This window comes from Protomyctophum bolini (assembly GCF_963924005.1).
Source record: "Protomyctophum bolini genome assembly, chromosome: 14".
NCBI classification, from domain to species: Eukaryota; Metazoa; Chordata; class Actinopteri; order Myctophiformes; family Myctophidae; genus Protomyctophum; species Protomyctophum bolini.
The window spans coordinates 22,916,136-22,934,251 of NC_137875.1; the positions used below are offsets into that span (position 1 = coordinate 22,916,136).

At 42.4% G+C, this 18,116-nt stretch overlaps 2 protein-coding genes across 2 annotated transcripts in view; one reads left to right on the top strand and one right to left on the bottom strand.

Annotated features, from left to right (window-relative positions):
- Positions 1–12,829, top strand: part of LOC308327786 (long-chain fatty acid transport protein 2-like) — a 512,892-nt gene extending 500,063 nt beyond the window's left edge. Inside the window, exon 13 of the transcript XR_013965220.1 lies at positions 12,810–12,829. The gene's annotated coding sequence lies outside the window, so the exon portion shown is untranslated. The remainder of the gene's footprint in view (positions 1–12,809) is intronic.
- The window catches only part of ttc27 (tetratricopeptide repeat domain 27), a 134,925-nt gene that overhangs the window by 81,700 nt on the left and 35,109 nt on the right, over positions 1–18,116 (bottom strand). Inside the window, exons 8-9 of the mRNA XM_080781332.1 lie at positions 13,517–13,629; positions 2,266–2,332 (exon numbers count right to left, since the gene is read on the bottom strand). Of these exons, the coding sequence (XP_080637458.1) occupies positions 2,266–2,332; positions 13,517–13,629 (180 nt within the window). The remainder of the gene's footprint in view (positions 1–2,265; positions 2,333–13,516; positions 13,630–18,116) is intronic.

Genomic DNA, 18,116 nt, shown 5'->3' on the forward strand with positions numbered 1-18,116 from the left:
ATGCTAGAAATACCTAGTGAAGTAAAAGTGAAAATGAAACTCATAAAGAAGTTCAAACTGAAATGTGGAGCATAGAGGGAAAATAAATCTATGCATGTTAAAAGCAAGAAATGAACTGGTTTAATAACGACATGGCTCCCATGTTGAACTCAGGCTCCATGTGGCCAGCCCAGTATATCAGTCACCTACAGTATGACATGTCTATGATGTTTGACTCCATATATTACTTACCCAATGAGAATGCAAAAGCATCCCAGTTGGAACTATGGGACCCTGATGAAGGCTTGTATAGCCGAAACACGTAGTTCTGTCTATTTAATGCTCTTTGCCATACCGCTTTAAATAAAGGCTTTTGTACTAGACTGTAGTAGAGTGCCTTGGACCCCTTTTTTTGCATTCTCATTAACGAACCCTCGCCAACGAGCACCCGTTTAGTGTTCACAACCACACGGACCACGGCAGCGCTTCTCTTCTTTCTTTATATTCAACTGAGTGGTGCTGTAATGTACTTGTTTGTACGTGTGTGTGTGTGTGTGTGTGTGTGTGTGTGTGTGTGTTAGGCATTGTGTTAGTGACATTTGGTGGTGAAAAAAACGTTAATTCCGTTCTTGGACGGACCCAGCCAGCCAGCCAGCCAGGGCCACACACAGCTACACAATGGAGTGGTCTGCACCACTCAAAAATATATAAAACATACAAGAAAAACCTACTAAAATACTAACATTTCTTGTACACAAGAAATGTGGCCCGAATCGGCCCAGCAGTTTGCGAGATTAACCCCGGACAAACAGATACACACACAGAAAGACCCTATGCTAGAATGCTAGATGACTAGCCTCCTACAAAGCCATGTGGTAAAAAAAGATTGATGAAGTAAGTATGTATAAAGACAGCCGTTTGGACAAATGAGGCGTAGATCGTCACCTTTATAGGACATGTGCACAAGCAGCCAGCACAGTGCAGATTAGTTTACAAACTGCACCCATATAGTAGTAACTACTAGAGATTTGTATTGAGCCAGTTTAAGAACAAAAAAAAAGGAACAATAAATCGTATAAATTGAACTCAAATTGAAAAAAAATTGTTTTTGTTTTTAATCTCTTGCAAGGCCAACAGACAGGAGGCATGGATATTGCTTTTGCCCCTGTTCAGTGTCTGTGTGTCTGTTTGTTAGCGCAGCTAATCTCACAAAACGATTGTCTTCAAAGTTTACATGCACAGTTGCACACTCCCAGTATGCCACTCCACCCCAATATGTTTTAAATGTGCCTCATGGTGGTGATTGTTATTTTATAGTACCTTACATGGATGTCATGTTACAGTACGGTTTCATATTTATGTCATATGTTTATGTCAAGATATATCACAAGGAAAACTTGACGAAATATGTTTCCATTAGAGCTGAAAATAACGTTTTTATTTAATAATATTTAAACTGATATATAAAATAATTAGTAAATTCCAAAGTCCATATTCTGTGGTACCCCTGGCTTCAGTCACGTCACGGCACCCAGTTTGAGAAACCCTGCTATCAGTGCTATAGAGTGCACCTCCAAAATAACTTTCACTTCTGCACATAGGGGGCGCAGCAAATATGAAAAGTTTCGTCATTCGTATGGTATGGAAGTACCATTAAATTACCCACAGCAGCTTCCTTGGCTCCTGAAAGATGCAACCCTCAACTTAAGGCAGCTATTATGCTCCACATTAATCCACCCTACCTCCAATGGCACGTTTGGAACCAGAGAGGGAGACCCTCAAAGGAGTATGATAGTGTCTTACTCCCCCACTTTGAAAACCTGTGAACTAAAGGCCTATTCATACTCCAGTTTTCGGTGATTAGGTGACCACCGCTATCACCGAAAACTACAACATGACGTCACTGAGCAACGGTGAATGTGATTGGTCTAGAAGTTGGGTGCCCCCCTTGGTTTTGCAAGCTCCCGACATAAAAACAAACAACAAACTCGCAAAACAGAGCAGCGGGAGAACGAGAGAACAAAGGAATGAAATAAAAGAGACAGGGACAGAAATAGAGAGAAACTATATAGAATAGGAAAGGACCAGAAAGGAGTAGAATAGAAGCAGATAGGCACTAGGCAGTAGAGAGAAAGCAGAGGGCAGTGATCATATGAGCACAGTAATGGACTATGAGTGCCGCCATCAAAACCACCATTTAGGTGAAGAGGTCACCACCAAAAAAGTGGCCACCTCTTTAATCTTTACCTAAAACTGGAGTCTGATAGGACAGAAACAAAGACTTACAGTTGTGTAGGCCTGAAGTTCCTCCTCAGTTAGTCTGTGGACTGGGTTGTTCCTCTGGAAGTCAGTGCTAGAAGACAAGACACATAGTAAATACAAAATAAGCACATTGTGCATGCACACATATTCACACCCCGCAAAACAAATCATTAACGTATATATACGTATATACACATTTCACATTTCACACTGCACTTGACCTACACATTTTGCACAGTGAAATACAATGTTCAACTTAGTAGTAAGTAAGTAGTAAGGCTGGTTCTGAAAGACTGTATTGATTGCAGTGAACCCCCTTCCTGTACATCATAATGTTGTGACATATGATTTTATTCCCCAGTATTGATTTATTTAACGGTCAAGTGCTTTAGTTGATAAGGGCTGACGAGCCATCAGTGTTCTGGCCATTAGCCAGTATTGCCTGTGTTATGATGGAATGGCGTTTCATTGTCCCCCCGAGTCTGAAAGACCATTAATCTACATCACCATCCCATCTGAGAAAGGGCCGTGATTGATTTCACAGCAAATCGCGGTAGTAGTTTGCTTGGACAAAGAGTTTCAGTGTGGCCTAGCATTACCAAACCAATGTATCCGTATTTCCTGCATGAATAGACACCAAGTTAGTAGGTATATTTTCCAATAAACATGCATGGGAAAACGTGCACAAGTAAGTCAGGGAAAGGGCGTACACACAAATCAAAACAAAATGTAGCAAGTTAACCTGTTTTAAATCCTATACTCGCCAGGAGGAGTAGAGGCATAACATGAAGGGCTATTAAAAGGTATATTCACAGCAATAGCACATCTACAATCTCACAAAGCATCACAACTAACCTATTATGACATCCCCAGAACCGGGACGCTAGGGTTCATGTGGTTATGCTACTACAACTCTAGATGGGAACAGCTTGCAAATTGTACAAAAGCTGTTGCAGGTATACTGGCAGAGAGGTAGACGTTTGGCTTTATGAGGAAGGCTTCCATCCAGACCAAAGAGGATTTGGATTTCAGGGAGATTAGGTGCAATAATAACCGGTGCTCCTTCGCAAAATTTGTTTATTATTTTTCCACTTAAATACAGTTAGTGCTGTGCGTAGCGTCTGCCAGGTGGACAAAGCACACGGCTCCTGTGGCGCTGAGGCCTTGGACCTAAGCCACACCTCATCGTTTTCCACAGCCCCCCCCCCCCGGCCCTGCCGTTGCACTGCACTGCTGCCTGGTAAACACACCATGAGGCCTGGAGACAGGACACCCGCTTTATGGTAAACACACCATGAGGCCTGGAGACAGGACACCCGCTGAGCATATGGTAAACACACCATGAGGCCTGGAGACTGGACACCCGCTGAGCATATGGAGAGGATTCTGGTGGATTCTGAATGGACCAAATAAGAATAGGATGGGATGGAGAAGTATGTCATCCCCCAGAGTCAGTGTCAATTAAAGTGTCCTTGAGCAAGACGCTGAACCCCTAATTCTTCCTGATGAGAAGGTTGGTGCCTTGCATGGTTTCCTCTGCCATCGGTGTATGAATGTGTGTGTGAATGGGTGAATGTAATGCACATGGATAAAGGCGTTATATAAATACACTTAAATAAATGCATTTTAATCAAAGTTACAAAATTGCAGCACATCTTTGAATATACATATTTTTTAAATGAATGAAGACTACTTACTGGTGTGTGTGTGTGTGTGTGTGTGTGTGTGTGTGTGTGTGTGTGTGTGTGTGTGTGTGTGTGTGTGTGTGTGTGTGTGTGTTTTCAGCAGTGTGGGGTGGGGGGGTGGGGGTAGTGTTTGTGGGGAAAGCCACAGAGTTCGCTGGGTTTGTCTTGGCATCCTGTGCTGATCTCAAAGACATGGTCACATTACAGAGGAATTTCCAATATGATAAATTGCACGCGGAGCCAAACCAGTAAAAATATTTACAATTTCATTCCTTTTTGAACGTCTATTGTGGTTTCCTCTTTTTCCATAACATTCCTGTCCATGCGGAGAAATCAAGCGACTGCACCTAGTTTTTACTTGACTAAAGCACTAACTTTATTCTCTCAAAATCAAACGGTTAAAGCACGGACGCCCATCATTATAGAGTGACGTCCAATTGGTTAAGTCTCAGGTGTTCAAAGGGGAAAGGGGTCATTGGACAGGAGAGGAAAATGGGGGTTGGGGGGGGGGGGGGTCATGACAACAACAAAAATATATTAAACATTGAATTAAAAAGAGTATTGTCCTGTTTAACTACTTTCAACCTGCCATTTCATTATTGTCATTCTTTTTTTAAACATTAAAAAAGAAAAAAGAAAAGCAAATCTACAAGCTAATAAGCTAACGATAATTCACAGGCATTAGTGAAACTTTCACTGATGAATTAAGAAGAATTAAGAAGGAATACGAGATGTAGAGATGGGAGTGGAGGATGTCTGACACAATGAATATGACCAAATCGACTCCCAACCATGATTTGATGATTGCAGCATGACTGGGTCTAATTGGCTGCCAGCACTGTGCCATGGTCCCATAATCAGTAGATGGAAGTAACAGGTAATATAAGGTTTATCAACCTCTGACTACAATTGACAGAGAACAGCTGGACGAGTGGAATCCTTCCCTGTGCCAGGTCATGTATTGCAGGTGATTTCAAACAAACGTATAAATCTATGTCGACTAGAGAATTTGATGGATGATAAATGTTGCCAGGAAGATATTCTGATGGACATATTTGGTATGTCCAGGAAGTGTTGGCCAAGCACTCGCAACCTCTGAAGACAAAGGGAGATTCCAGACAAGGTCACATATTCCCTGAGCTCAGAGAAGCACTGTGCAGTCGACTCTCTGATCTTTTAGACTGGGGATTCTTAAACTTTTCAAGCCTGGGGCCAAAATTCTACAATAAATAAAGCTTTATCTTGGGACATCAGCCCATCATAACAAAGTGTTGTTGTGGTGTGACAGGGCGAGGGTTGCAACTCATTTTCATTCCCTGACACATAGTTAAGGAAATGCTGCTTTATCCCCGTGGAATGAGAGTGGAAACCAGCGAGATGATGATATCCTGTTGAGAATGTGTGAGTAGCATCCCAGTGGAGCACACATTGTATTTATAATGCCGGGAGAGAAGTCAAGGAGTTTGGACATCTTCCTAACTCTAGAAAGAAATGGCATTGCTTTACGCCAGACTGGCGTGGGCTATGTGGATCTCAGGGGCAGGAACCGCCAATCCAACCAGATATGCCCATATATGGGCATAATACTGACATCAGGGATCTCCATACAGTATATGGCTATAAAAGGGACATGGACTGACAGATAGAGACCTCCAGATACTGTATGTGCAAAAAAGGGACACAGGTAGACATACATATACTACCCGTGTAGAGCCCACCTCCAAAAATCAGCAAGTATGGAACAAATATTATAGGTTGTGGGCGATTCAAGGCAGTGGCCTTTTCAAGCCAGCTGAAATAGTATTGGTGCAGGTACTAAGTTAGCCTACAAGACATTCGCTCTGGATTGCGCATGCACGCACGTGCCCACACACACACGCGCGCCAGAGCGTGGCGCTAATGCCAGAGAAATCCGCAAAATAAGCATAGAAGACAGGTCACTTCCGCCTGCACCGGAAGTGATGTAGTGTTGTTTCTGTAGTGCAATCCTAGGGAACGGACGGACGATGGACCCCAGAGCAGCCATGATGATCAGCGTGGCTCAGATTAATGTTTTTAATAGGCTATAAACATGGCATTTTATGCCATTCTGAGCATAAATAAGAATAACCTGTGCGCGTGCACGCATTTTCATTATCACGTAGGCTGTTTCTACAATGAGGGGCCTATGGATGCTAGCACCGGAAGCTAACGGAGGCTAAAAAAGTATAAAAATGTAGTATTTTTAAATGATTTTTAATCAAATCTCGTGTATCTCGTGGATGTCTCAGATGGAAGTAATAACCTTCCACGAGGTATCTCGAGAAAAGCATGGAAAGGGTTGGGGAAATAATCAAAACATGTAGTTTGACCTACATGATGATAAATCGGTGAAAGTGACGTTCGGTGACTCGAAAAAAGACGATCTACAATGTGAGGTGCTGTGATCTTGTTGATCTAAATAAATAGCTTGATAATATTTGGAACATCTGAGTACTTTCACTTTGGTACTCTAAGTATATTTGATGCACAAAAATCAAGGACATAATTGATGACAATTAGGATAATGGTAACAGCAGATCAACCGGAGCCAATACTACACAATCACAACAGTCAGAGATACAAAGTCAAAGCTGGGACCTTGACTGCATTTATCCAATTTATACTACAATTTTATGGCTTGAAGCGAGCCCACATTTTTCTTCAGGAACAATATTTTCTAGTTAAATTTGGAATGTTCATTGACAGCCCTACCGCATACCGAGTGTGGATTATGTGGTGGCTCGTTGTGAAAGCATTCAGTTGCTGCTCTCGAACTCGGAATCATTTTTCAGTGGCTATTGTGTGTGTGTGTGTGTGTGTGTGTGTGTGTGTGTGTGTGTGTGTGCACGCGCGCGCGCATTTTGGAAGGTGCAAAATGTATTGCTCAAATACTATACTATAATATTTGTTTCACTGCATCTTTTAATCTTTTATTACTGCCATATAAAATATGACCTTTTGTTGCAAAACTGTATTATTCGCTATTTAACCCAAAGGCAGATGTCAACACAGACATTCAATCTGCCTATAACATCTCCTGAGCCAAGATTATCACCTTTACTCTACACTCATTTCCCCCAAAGGTATTTTAGACCAGATGCTGCTGCTGCAGTTGTATGTGACAAGGTGGAAGAGTGTGTGTGTGTGTGTGTGTGTGTGTGTGTGTGTGTGTGTGTGTGTGTGTGTGTGTGTGTGTGTGTGTGGGGTCTAGGCATTGCTATCATTGTGGGTACCCAAAATCCCCACCAGGATAGTAATAGCTGGCAAATTTTAATTGAAACATTTTTTTAAGTCCCCTTTGAGGGAAAGAGTAATTTTCATGGTTTAATATTTCTAGAACGACGGATATAATTAGTAAAAGCTCCTGGTTGGGATTAGGCATCTAGGGGTTAGGCTTACAGTTAGGGATAGCTTTAGTGTTAGGAATAAAAAATGACACAAACTATTTTTACTTGTTCAAAGATGTTTTTGGCAGGAATCGACATTGGGAAAAAAATATGTAAATGACCTAAGACCTAAACGTTTGATAGTTTTAACCTCACTTTGAGCACAATTATGAGCATGATTATGAGCATTCTAAAATAAAATAATAAAATATATATTTTCTTAAGTCTCTGTCTAAGTCTTCCTTAAACTATGTATGCGGCTAGCATTCTAAAATAGAAAGAAATTCTAGTTTCTGAAATCTCTGTCTAAGTCTTCCTTAAACTATTTATGTGGCTATGTGGTCTTTTTCTGCCAGTTTTCCTTTGTTTTTGAGACCACCACACCTGCAGTCAACCTGGAACAAAGGACAAAGAAGGGCGCAACAGTTTCCCCTGTACTTTAACATGTGTTGAGGAATATTTAGTAGTTGCGATTCTGCCACAAATCAAATACATTGCTTAGCGCATAGACTCTTGAGACCATCTTCTTTCATCTATTCACAGCGATTTGTCAATCCAGCTACAGACCGTGGCCTCGGTGTAATTATGTTTGCTAATTATTCTACACCAGCCTCTTGCGCTCTTAAAGGCATCAAGGCACGATGGCGACCTTTTTAATAACAACCCCTTAGTACGTACTTCACCACACGCTCCATTAAGGAGGCATGGCCCTGAAGAATGACAGGAAACACTGGAGTGCTGAGGTGGAACGCAGATGCGGACTCTTCATCATTGTGCGGCAATTGAAGTATAGCGCCTGGCTTGCAGTACTCCAGAGGGGAGGTTGTGTGTGTGTGTGTGTGTGTGTGTGCGCGCGCACACGTGTGTGTGTGGAGATAGAAATTGATTTGCCAAAGAGGCTCTTTAGTGATAGAACACATTTAGCCGTATTTCATATGGCTAAATTAGCTACTCGAAACTAGCGTTAACAATGTGGCATTGTATTGCTTTGTGAGCAACATGTATTGTACATTTTTGAAAACTAGAACGTTATAATGCCCAAAATAGACACACCAGGGTGAAAGTGATTACGGATGAATGGCGGTGTTACAGAGAGACAGTGGCGACGGCGCCGCTTGGTAAAGATAATGGAGAGTGACAGGAGAGAGAGGACACACGAGGAGAGGGCAGTGGAGGCAAGACAAAAAAAACACAAAGATTTCAGGTGGAAGAAAAGGGGGAGCAGAATAGATGAATAGATAAGAAAGAGCCCAGGTGTTGGAGAGAGTGAACGTACATGCTCGCGAGAGTGAGCGAACCGAGAGTGAGAGAACCACCCACCTAGTTCAAGAGCCTACAGGCCTGTCGTGGATCACTCAGCTGCAAACTCAATACGTGCTACAGACTGCAGTCTATGGCCCTGGCCTTTCATCTGGCTCATTCACCTTTCATTCACCCGCCACATGATTTCTGTTCTGCTCTGACACAGCCTCCAGGGCTTTACAGGGTCTTTCTACACGGCAGAGTGTCATAGAGACGGTTCACACTTTCTCAAAGAGGGTTTGAGAAGCAAAGCACACCCAAGCACCAAGTGAGCCATTTATGAATTATGATTAAATTAAGAGAGCGTACCGTAGCAACAAATATGTTTACTTCTTGATATTCCATGTAGTCCCATGTAGCAATTCCTGTCACAGCAAAGCAGTCTCACTTTGAATAGCGGGCTCTGATTGGTCAACCACAACTCCGGGGTCAGTAAAATGTAATTCAACCTGAGGAGTGCCAGACCAATCTCCCCAGGGATTTATTTTTCCCTGTGGCATCTGGTTTCCATGCTAGCCTCCAATATGCAGGCCAGTTGAAAAACCCAAAACAAAATACTGTGAAGAATCAAGTAAAATTACAACTTCTAGATCAGTCTAGATCAGTGTTGTGAGGCGTTGTGAGCTCGGCCTTTCTTATTTGACAGTTTGGCCAAATCGTTTGTTGATTACTTTTGATGCAATAAGGGTATTTTTCTTGTTCTCCTGTTTTTGAGGTTTTAAAAAGGTCTTAAAAGTCCTTAAAATTGTCACTTCAATGTTAGTCTCGCATGGCCAGACTGTTGCCTCCCACTATTTTCAAAGGCAGAAGTGAAGCCTCCTCCCCACTTTTGTTTCTTCTTTACAGTCACGCACATTCATCCCCAAAACCCCAAAATCCCAAAGCCGTTCGTTCCATTTTTTTTACCGTAGTTTCACTGCACCCCTCAACTCCCCCGTCTCTGCCTGCAGCAGACGCATCTCGGCATCTGTCACAAGGATCCTGGACGTGAGACAGAGATCCACAGTACTCTGTGAACTCAGCATTCTTCAGACTCTCCTCTGAGGACGCAAGAGGAGCGACAGATTGAGGAGGAAGGGAAGAGAAACGGAACGCTTCAAAGAGGGAAATGGGGATGGATGGGGCAGACGGCAAGAGAGGAAATAGAATATTTCAAAGATAACAGCTATTCAGCGCCTCTAGACCAAAATGTGCAGCATTAATGACTACAATGACTATAATCCCCAGTGTGGTGGTAAGGCAAGGCAAGGAGCTTGCACAGAAAGGAGAGCAGCTCAGAGATGGAGGCTTCGTCAAAACGACAAATGGAACATTGAAAGCGAGGGAATCTACAATGCACTAAAAGGTCAGAAAGGGTGCCGCCTAGCCACAGCACAGGAATAATAAAATCTGTAACCAGACGGATGGACAGATTGATTATTATAGGGCTCCTGCTTAGCCTAATAAACGTCCCCTACGAAGATGAAGATATAACCAGTGATATACTGGTAGTGGTAAGATCCATATAGTTTATATGGAGACAAAGAGTGCAGTTGACAAAATAAAAGAGGGGGTTTGCAAGATTTGCTGGTAAAGTTCTTAACTTATTATTTTTCTCCTTCTTATGACAATGCAGACCCTTCCAAAAACACTGCAAAAACTATAATGGTAAAAGAGCCTTTGGCTGGTTCCCCTGACAAGTTGACGTTCATAAAATGAAGCTGTAACATGTGCTACAGATGTAAATAAATAAATAAATAAATAGCCTGTGATAGACACATTAATTTGACCTTTCCATTAACTGTCCAGGGGTCATTAACTGTCCAGGGGTCATAATCATCGCCTTCTATTGAATGGCAATTGTAGAGAATGTAGTGTGTGTGTGTGTGTGTGTGTGTGTGTGTGTGTGTGTGTGTGTGTGTGTGTTATCTGAAACTCATTTCTAACATTTTCATAGGGCTGTAGTGTAGTGTGGCTCTGCAGGGTCTGTGTGTCTGTGTATCCGGAGATAATCTGGCAAACTGCTGGACCAATCAAGGCCGTACATTTCTTTTGCACCCAGCAAGTAGACCACAGAAGTAACTCCACAATGTTTCCCCTCCTTCACATTATGTGTGACGAACTCATCACAAACCCAGGGTGAATGAGGGAATACACGATAAGTACAGTCCAGTGAACAGCAGATTTATTGGCCTTGTAGCAAACAAAGACTTTCTCGGCTCTACTGTAAACTGGAAATCAGTCACAGAGTGACAGGAACAAACTTAGAATGAACAGAGTCGACTGTCCAAAATAAATATACAGTCACGGTGCCAGCTTTCTCACATAGGGTGTAGTTCCCTTAAATAATGCCCATGTAATTGCCCTGAACTAATTACCTGATCTGCTGCAGGTGTGCCTGTGGGTTGGCACCGATCCATTCAATAGTTCATTGAAAATAGTCAAAATACGATGATGGCGAGGGATGGAAGAGGGTTTCTAAAAGTGCAGCATCTAGGGAGCGGATTTTTTCGATCACGTGATTCCCTAGTTACTAGTTTCAATGAGAGTCAAATGGTGACTCATAGGTTGGCGAAGAGCGCCATCTAAGCGTAAAAACTAAAAACACACTACACACGTCAAGAGACGTCTTTGGCGAGCTTTGGAAAAAACATACTGTACGTCATTGACGTCATATTCAAAATCGACCGTAGGCCAAATATACAGTATAACATTTTGTAACTAACCTGCTGTAGACTAGAATATTTCTCATGTTGTTCTAAGTGCATTTCATACATCACTTAGGGCTGGACCACACATGGACATATGACATCATCAACTTGCGACAGGAGCAGTTCCAATTGAGTGAAAGATTCTCTTTTTATGAAAGAAAGAAAATGTTTAAGGTGTTTTTATTTTTAAAGTATAATATTTTAAGGCATATTTGTCATATTAGCCAGGGATCCCTTTAACACATTTAGTACCGGAACTGCATCAAAATAAAGGCGCTGCTTGCGCCAGAGTAATCGCCAGAGTAGTGATCGCTTCCATTTTGAAAGCCATGAACCGGAAATACTTTCTTAAAAAAGTTGACTGACAAAGTGCCATCACAATCTCCGATCATCTTAATATATTTATATACGCTCCAAAAAGAGTTCATATTTTGCGGGAGAGACGGATGAGGAGCAGAAACTCAGCGCCAGCATATCGATCCATTCATCACCACGGAGAGCGCCCTGGATGAGGAGATACGAGTCATTCTTTCCGCCGCGCTAACATGGGAGTCAATGACAAGCTAATAGTTTCACAGAGCGTTAGCATACGGAAAGCGAAAAGCGAAATGCCAAAAAAAAAAAAAGTAATTATTCTGAATATTATTATCTCGCCCCGCGTCGTTTGGACGTCGCTAGGACGTCCACAGACGTCTAAGGCACCTCTCGGTTCCAATCCTTATGACGTTTCAGGACGTATTATGTACAAAATGTGTTAAAACGTTAAAATGACCCCAAACATGTTTGGAAGTGAAATATCCCTTTAACGCTGATTTAATTGGGTCGTTTGCTAGATCTAAAGAATGCCGAAACTGATACGGGAAAGTTCATCCTTTTTTGTTTTGTTTTACATCTTCTAGGGATCATTTCTGTCGATATTTTAGAGAGATAAATCCATTACTGTTCTCAAGAACTATCCAAAGTTTTCCAAGACGTTTCATTCATTTTCTCCTTTTGCTGTATTTTCCCTGTAAAACTACTATATCCCCAGGGTCTTCCCAGGAGACATGGAGGCACCGTCTACTAGGGGCCTGTTAAGAGTTTTGTGCAGTGCCATAGTGCTCTAACTAGACACCCAGGGAGACAGTTTTGTGCAGTGACATATAGGTTTGTGATTCGGAACCGAATTAACCAGATCCAACATTGCGGAGGTTCCATCACATTCTGAACAGTTAATCACACTGTCAAAGCTGTTGTGTAGATTTCACATCTGCTATACAGTTACAATAACTTAACCATAGTCCGGCAGCGGACAGGCTTCTTTTGTTTAAAATGGGAAATTTGGTATATAGTATTTTTCTAGCAGCCATAGCCACTTGCCCAAATGTGCCCAAAATGTGCTGACCTTATCACATTTGTCATGACGTCTATAGCCGGTTTTAGCCTAAGGAGTGTATTTTGTGCAAAATGAATGCTTGGAATTCAGAATCATGAAAACCCCCTAGTTTGACATGTCACATGCTACTTAAAGCAAAAGGAAAGTTTGATTTTATTTACATTTTTGCCTGCCATAGGATGTTAATGGTAGGTCACAAGAAACCGCTATAAAACAAATTGCCCAATACAGACAGCCGTTCAGCAAGTGCATGAATGAATGTATGCATATAGATATAGACAATGTTTTAGGCCTATAAAAAAAAGACTATTTACCAAAATGTCCCACCCGTCCACCTCGGCTACCAGTGGTCCTCAAACGTTTGAATTTCAAGGACCACCATAACTCTGAGTTACAGACCAAGGGTCCATTTAGATTGGAACCGCCAGTAGAAATCATTAAAGGAACTATTAAGGGATTGGACCTTGAGAGGATGTCGTTAAGGAACGAAAAATCCTTTACAATCCAAAAGGATCACAACCTTAGTGCCGTAGTGCTCTAACTCGGCACCCTGGATGAGGGCGTGTTAAGGCTCATACATAGTCTGGATTTTCGGTGGTGGGGTGACCACCGAACTACAACATGACGTCACGAGCCGTGGTGAAGAGCAAACCACCGCCACCGCTCCAGCCCTTCTCTCTGTTTTTACTCACCACCGCTCAATGTTATTTCAGCTCCGGTGGTCAGCTCACCACCGGAGCGGTGGTCACCTCACCACCGAAAATCCAGACTATGAATAGGTCTTTAGAGTTGTGTGCAGTGTTATAGTGCTCTTACCAGACACCCAGGATGAGGGCCTGCTCCTCAGCGCTGAGATCTGGCACTTGGTACAGATCTGGCTCAGCAAGGTTGATCTGGTTCAGCACCGTCTCATCCGTTAGTTCAAGGTCCTATAGAAACACAAGCACTGTCAGATCTGCACATACTGTACCCCACACACACACACACACACACACACACACACACACACACACACACACACACACACACACACACACACACACACACACACACACACACACACACACACACACACACACACACACACACACACACACACACACACACACACACACAAATGCTTTCCCCAACTCCAACTCTTTAATTAATCTACACCGGGTTTGATTCCTCTGCGGTGGCTCTGCATTGCTTGATTTTATATTTTGTGTAGCTTTGTATAATTTTGTTCCTAGCTCATTTTATTCTTATTGTTTTTTCTTCAATTGTTGCCATGCCTTTTTGATTGTGTTGATCTGTTGCTCTTTGTTTTCATAACCTGAATTTGCCATGTATAAATTAGAGAGGTGCAGTAAGTGGTCTATGTAGAAGCATGAATTTAAATAATATGTTTTGTATTTAATAATATATTTCAAATAGGGGGTCGGTTTCAAATCAGGGTCCTTCTCGCACTCGCTAGGAGCATAATTGGTCTGTGCACTAAGTTACTAACTGACTGAGTCACCATCAGGCATTGTTGCACGGATTTAATCAAACAATATAATGAGTGAAAGAGGTGAATCCTTTGCAGATGTCGAACACACAATTGTTAATTTGTTCTTAGTGATTGAGTGGTGGACATCCAGGCAGACGCAGAATCTGTGTGGTACACTCAAATACCAAACAAGTACTTTTCATAACAAGCAGTGGTCCAGCTGAAACCTTGAAACACAACCTCTGTTGAAGCCATCGCTTTGTCTCATAAACAAGCAACAGTGTCAAAATGGTGTGAAAGTTGTTAAAAACCACTTGGCTAAAGTAAACGTGTGGGGAGACTTTGCTGCCAAGAACACCCAAGGAAATTTATTTTAAAATAGTTTGAATTCTGAATACGGTGGTGGTCTCCTATTCTCTGAGTTAACAATAATGGGCAAATTAGAGAAAGGCCAGGCCTGACCAGCACAGCTCCTGTTTGTCAGGTAGCAAAGACAGACAATAAACAAGACAAGAATGTATACACTTTCAATCACCATACACGCATCTCTATGTTGTATGAACAGTGAAAATAGCTGATCTACGAGTTCACAATGCATCCCATGTGAGTTTGTAGATCAGCCATTTTCACTTTTCTTTTCACTTATTTTTTTTTAATGTATTGCCTATAATGACAAGCCCAAAACAGAGCTGCCTGGTTATAAGTGGTTACGTATACCTGAGTTAAGCAGATATGATCATACTCAAATACAGGCATGTACTGTACATACTGTACTAACACTAAAACAGCAGTGACACGTAGACATTAGACAATACATCGGCTCCTGTTTTAGCTTGCAATTCTCCCCATCACTCTCTCTCTCTCTCTCTCTGATGTTCCTCTAATCGTTTTACCTTTGACTGCTTTCATTCACCAAGCTGATAAAAGAGGCAGCCATCTGTGGCCAATCGCAAATCTGGTGCTTAATCCCATATTGTATTCTATTAAAACATGGAGTGCTTCTTCAACTGACTCAATCTCCCTTCCTCAATGGTGCGGAACAGAATAATGCTCTTCAATAGGGCTGGAAGGAAATATAGGTCTATCCCACATTCAAAGGCATCCTTGATTCCCAGAGACCTGGTGATTGACACAATGCTTTGTCTGCAGCTCAAGACTGAAGAGTTTGTTGATTGATCAAAGGAGACAGGCACCCAAGGTTGTTTGTCGATGGAACCGTTTAAGCGGCTGTGCAGAGAATGCACAGATCTTCTATTAAGTAAACTGAAGCAAACTTGACCGTGGATTCACTTTAGCAAGTTTAAAAGTTAGAGAACAAATGTCAATATAAGTTTTTAACATAGGCCGTTTTGATGGATAAACAATGTAATAACATTGTCTGTGTTTGTTTTGAGTGTTACTATGTGCGCATGGACAACTCCTGTCGAGTTAGCTAAGATCCGGGACTTATTTGAATGAATACAAATTTATTTTAACCTATCTGAATGGAAGAGTATGTTAATAACTACTGTAGTACTGATGCAGTTGGTTGATACAGTTGAGACAGTTTTACCCACTGTCAGGTAGGACACGGTTGGTTAATCTCCTATTGAGACAGTTTTACCCTGGTGTCAGGTAGGACACGGTTGGTTGATCTCCTATTGAGACAGTTTTACACTGGTGTCAGGTAGGACACGGTTGGTTGATCTCCTATTGAGACAGTTTTACCCTGGTGTCAGGTAGGACACGGTTGGTTGATCTCCTATTGAGACAGTTTTACCCTGGTGTCAGGTAGGACACGGTTGGTTGATCTCCTATTGAGACAGTTTTACACTGGTGTCAGGTAGGACACGGTTGGTTGATCTGCTATTGAGACAGTTTTACCCTGGTGTCAGGTAGGACACGGTTGGTTGATCTACTATTGAGACAGTTTACCCTGGTGTCAAGTAGGACACGGTTGGTTGACAATTTGAATATTATTGAAGATATCTGAAGCAGAAGGTGCACTTGATTCATTGGACACTTTATGAGCCATCACTTAATTGTAGTATGCATATAACTTACAATTACCCCTCTGTCTGTGTCTGGAGAGGGAGACAATGGACATAAAATGTACAGATTGTAGCTTTAACTTCAAATTGGCACACAAGCACTTAAATGAAACATACCCAATTAACATTATACCCTCAGCTGCAATGGCTGCTGTGAAGAGGGTTAACTCGTTGACTCCTATTAACATATTTTGAGCATGTTGTGTTTTCAGTGTTTAAGATAGAGGCTGCTCTTTCGCCAACCTGAGAGTGTTCGTGGGACTCCCAAGGAAGCGAACACCCGGAGATCACATGATCACAACAGATCCAGCTCCGTCCGATGCAATGTTAGAGATTTAGAAAAATAAAGATTTCTCAGAATTATTTTTGGACGCCGTCAAAACAAGCAGTCATAAGCCTTCCAATACAAGCCTCTTTTGTTTCAGACTGGCCCGGCAGGTCTGGGGCTGTCTACCCTCTCCCCCGCTGCTAATCTACCCTAGAACAGAGCGGGAACTGGTCCGAGAGCGGCGTGTGTCCCCTCGGTTTCCCTGGAGGTTCTGCTGGAAATGCCCAGTGAGTGGCCACCTGCAACTGCACTGCTTAATTGGTCATACTACTTGGTTTCAATAAATTAACCCAGTACATTTACTGGGTTAAAACTGACTTAATTATGATCTTATTGAAAAATAGAAATATAGGCTCCTCTCTTATATATGCTCCCGAGTCCTTTCAATAAAAGCCCGAAACAAATAAAAGCCTGGGTCTCTATCACAGGATTTACGGTAGTCAAACTTCCATTAAAGAAGAAAAAAGACAGAAGCTGTAATATGACTTTGCACTGAGAAAGACAATTACAGCATACACAGTAAAAATATATTCAGTGTTAATTTAACAACATAATGCACCCCATATTTGTTGATTTGGGTCCATCATTATTCATTACACTCTCAGAGTTTAAATGGAAACTGAGGATTTCACTCTTTAGGAGCATAACAAGTCTTGCACTAACAGATAGTTAGATTCCTGATTGCTCAAGGGCATTTCCATACCAATGGTGGTTTTTGATTGGCCAGCGAGGGAGAGCATCTGTGCCTTTCTTTCCTCCTCCTCCTCTTCTCTCACATTCTGTCCATTCCAGACAGGCAGCCACCGAGCTCTGGCTAATGACAGACTTGATTGAGCCCATTTGCTCCCTCTCCCTCCAGTAATGAGGGCATTAGTGGTCTGAGCCGAGCACAAGGATCTGGGCTGGATCCCAGCCACAGCGGATCAGAGACGGAGCAAGAGAGTCATTGGCCGGAGGCCAGCGATGTTTTGGGAGGTTTTGGAACACATACAAGGGGAGGAGGCCCATTTCTGTGGAGATGAGAGTGCATTTCCAGAACACCGTTTGTCCTTGGGTTTGTCCCCTCAGGTTATACAGGTTGATTGGATTAGGATTTAACTCCATAAATCACAATCACCCTCAATGGAACCATATACAGTATATTGGTAGAATACTTGCAGTCTGAAGGTGAAGGTCTGAAAGATTCAGAGCTTCACGAATGGTGCTTCAAGACGTACAGACGAGGGAGGCAGCTTTAGGGGGTTTTTTTTAAATCCCACGATTTTGTAACCGATTTTCTGTAGGAAAAAACCTTCGCACACCTAGAAGTCAGGCAACCCATTTTCTACCTGGTGCCAATTGCCTAAGCTGTAAATCCTGGGCGCTACTCTCCCTCTGCCAACCTGGGGAGAGCCCCGAACTGAGCTCATGCTTCCTTCAATGCATGAGAGAGGAGTGAGCAGGCCGCTTCTTATCACTTGACAGGGGGAGTTTCCGTGGTAGGATGTAGTGCGTGGACTAGTTCCTTTCTCCTCCATCAGGCGCCCTGGCTGACCAGGGGGAGGAGGATTACTGCATGTTTTTTGTGAGGGTACCTACTCTAGGGGA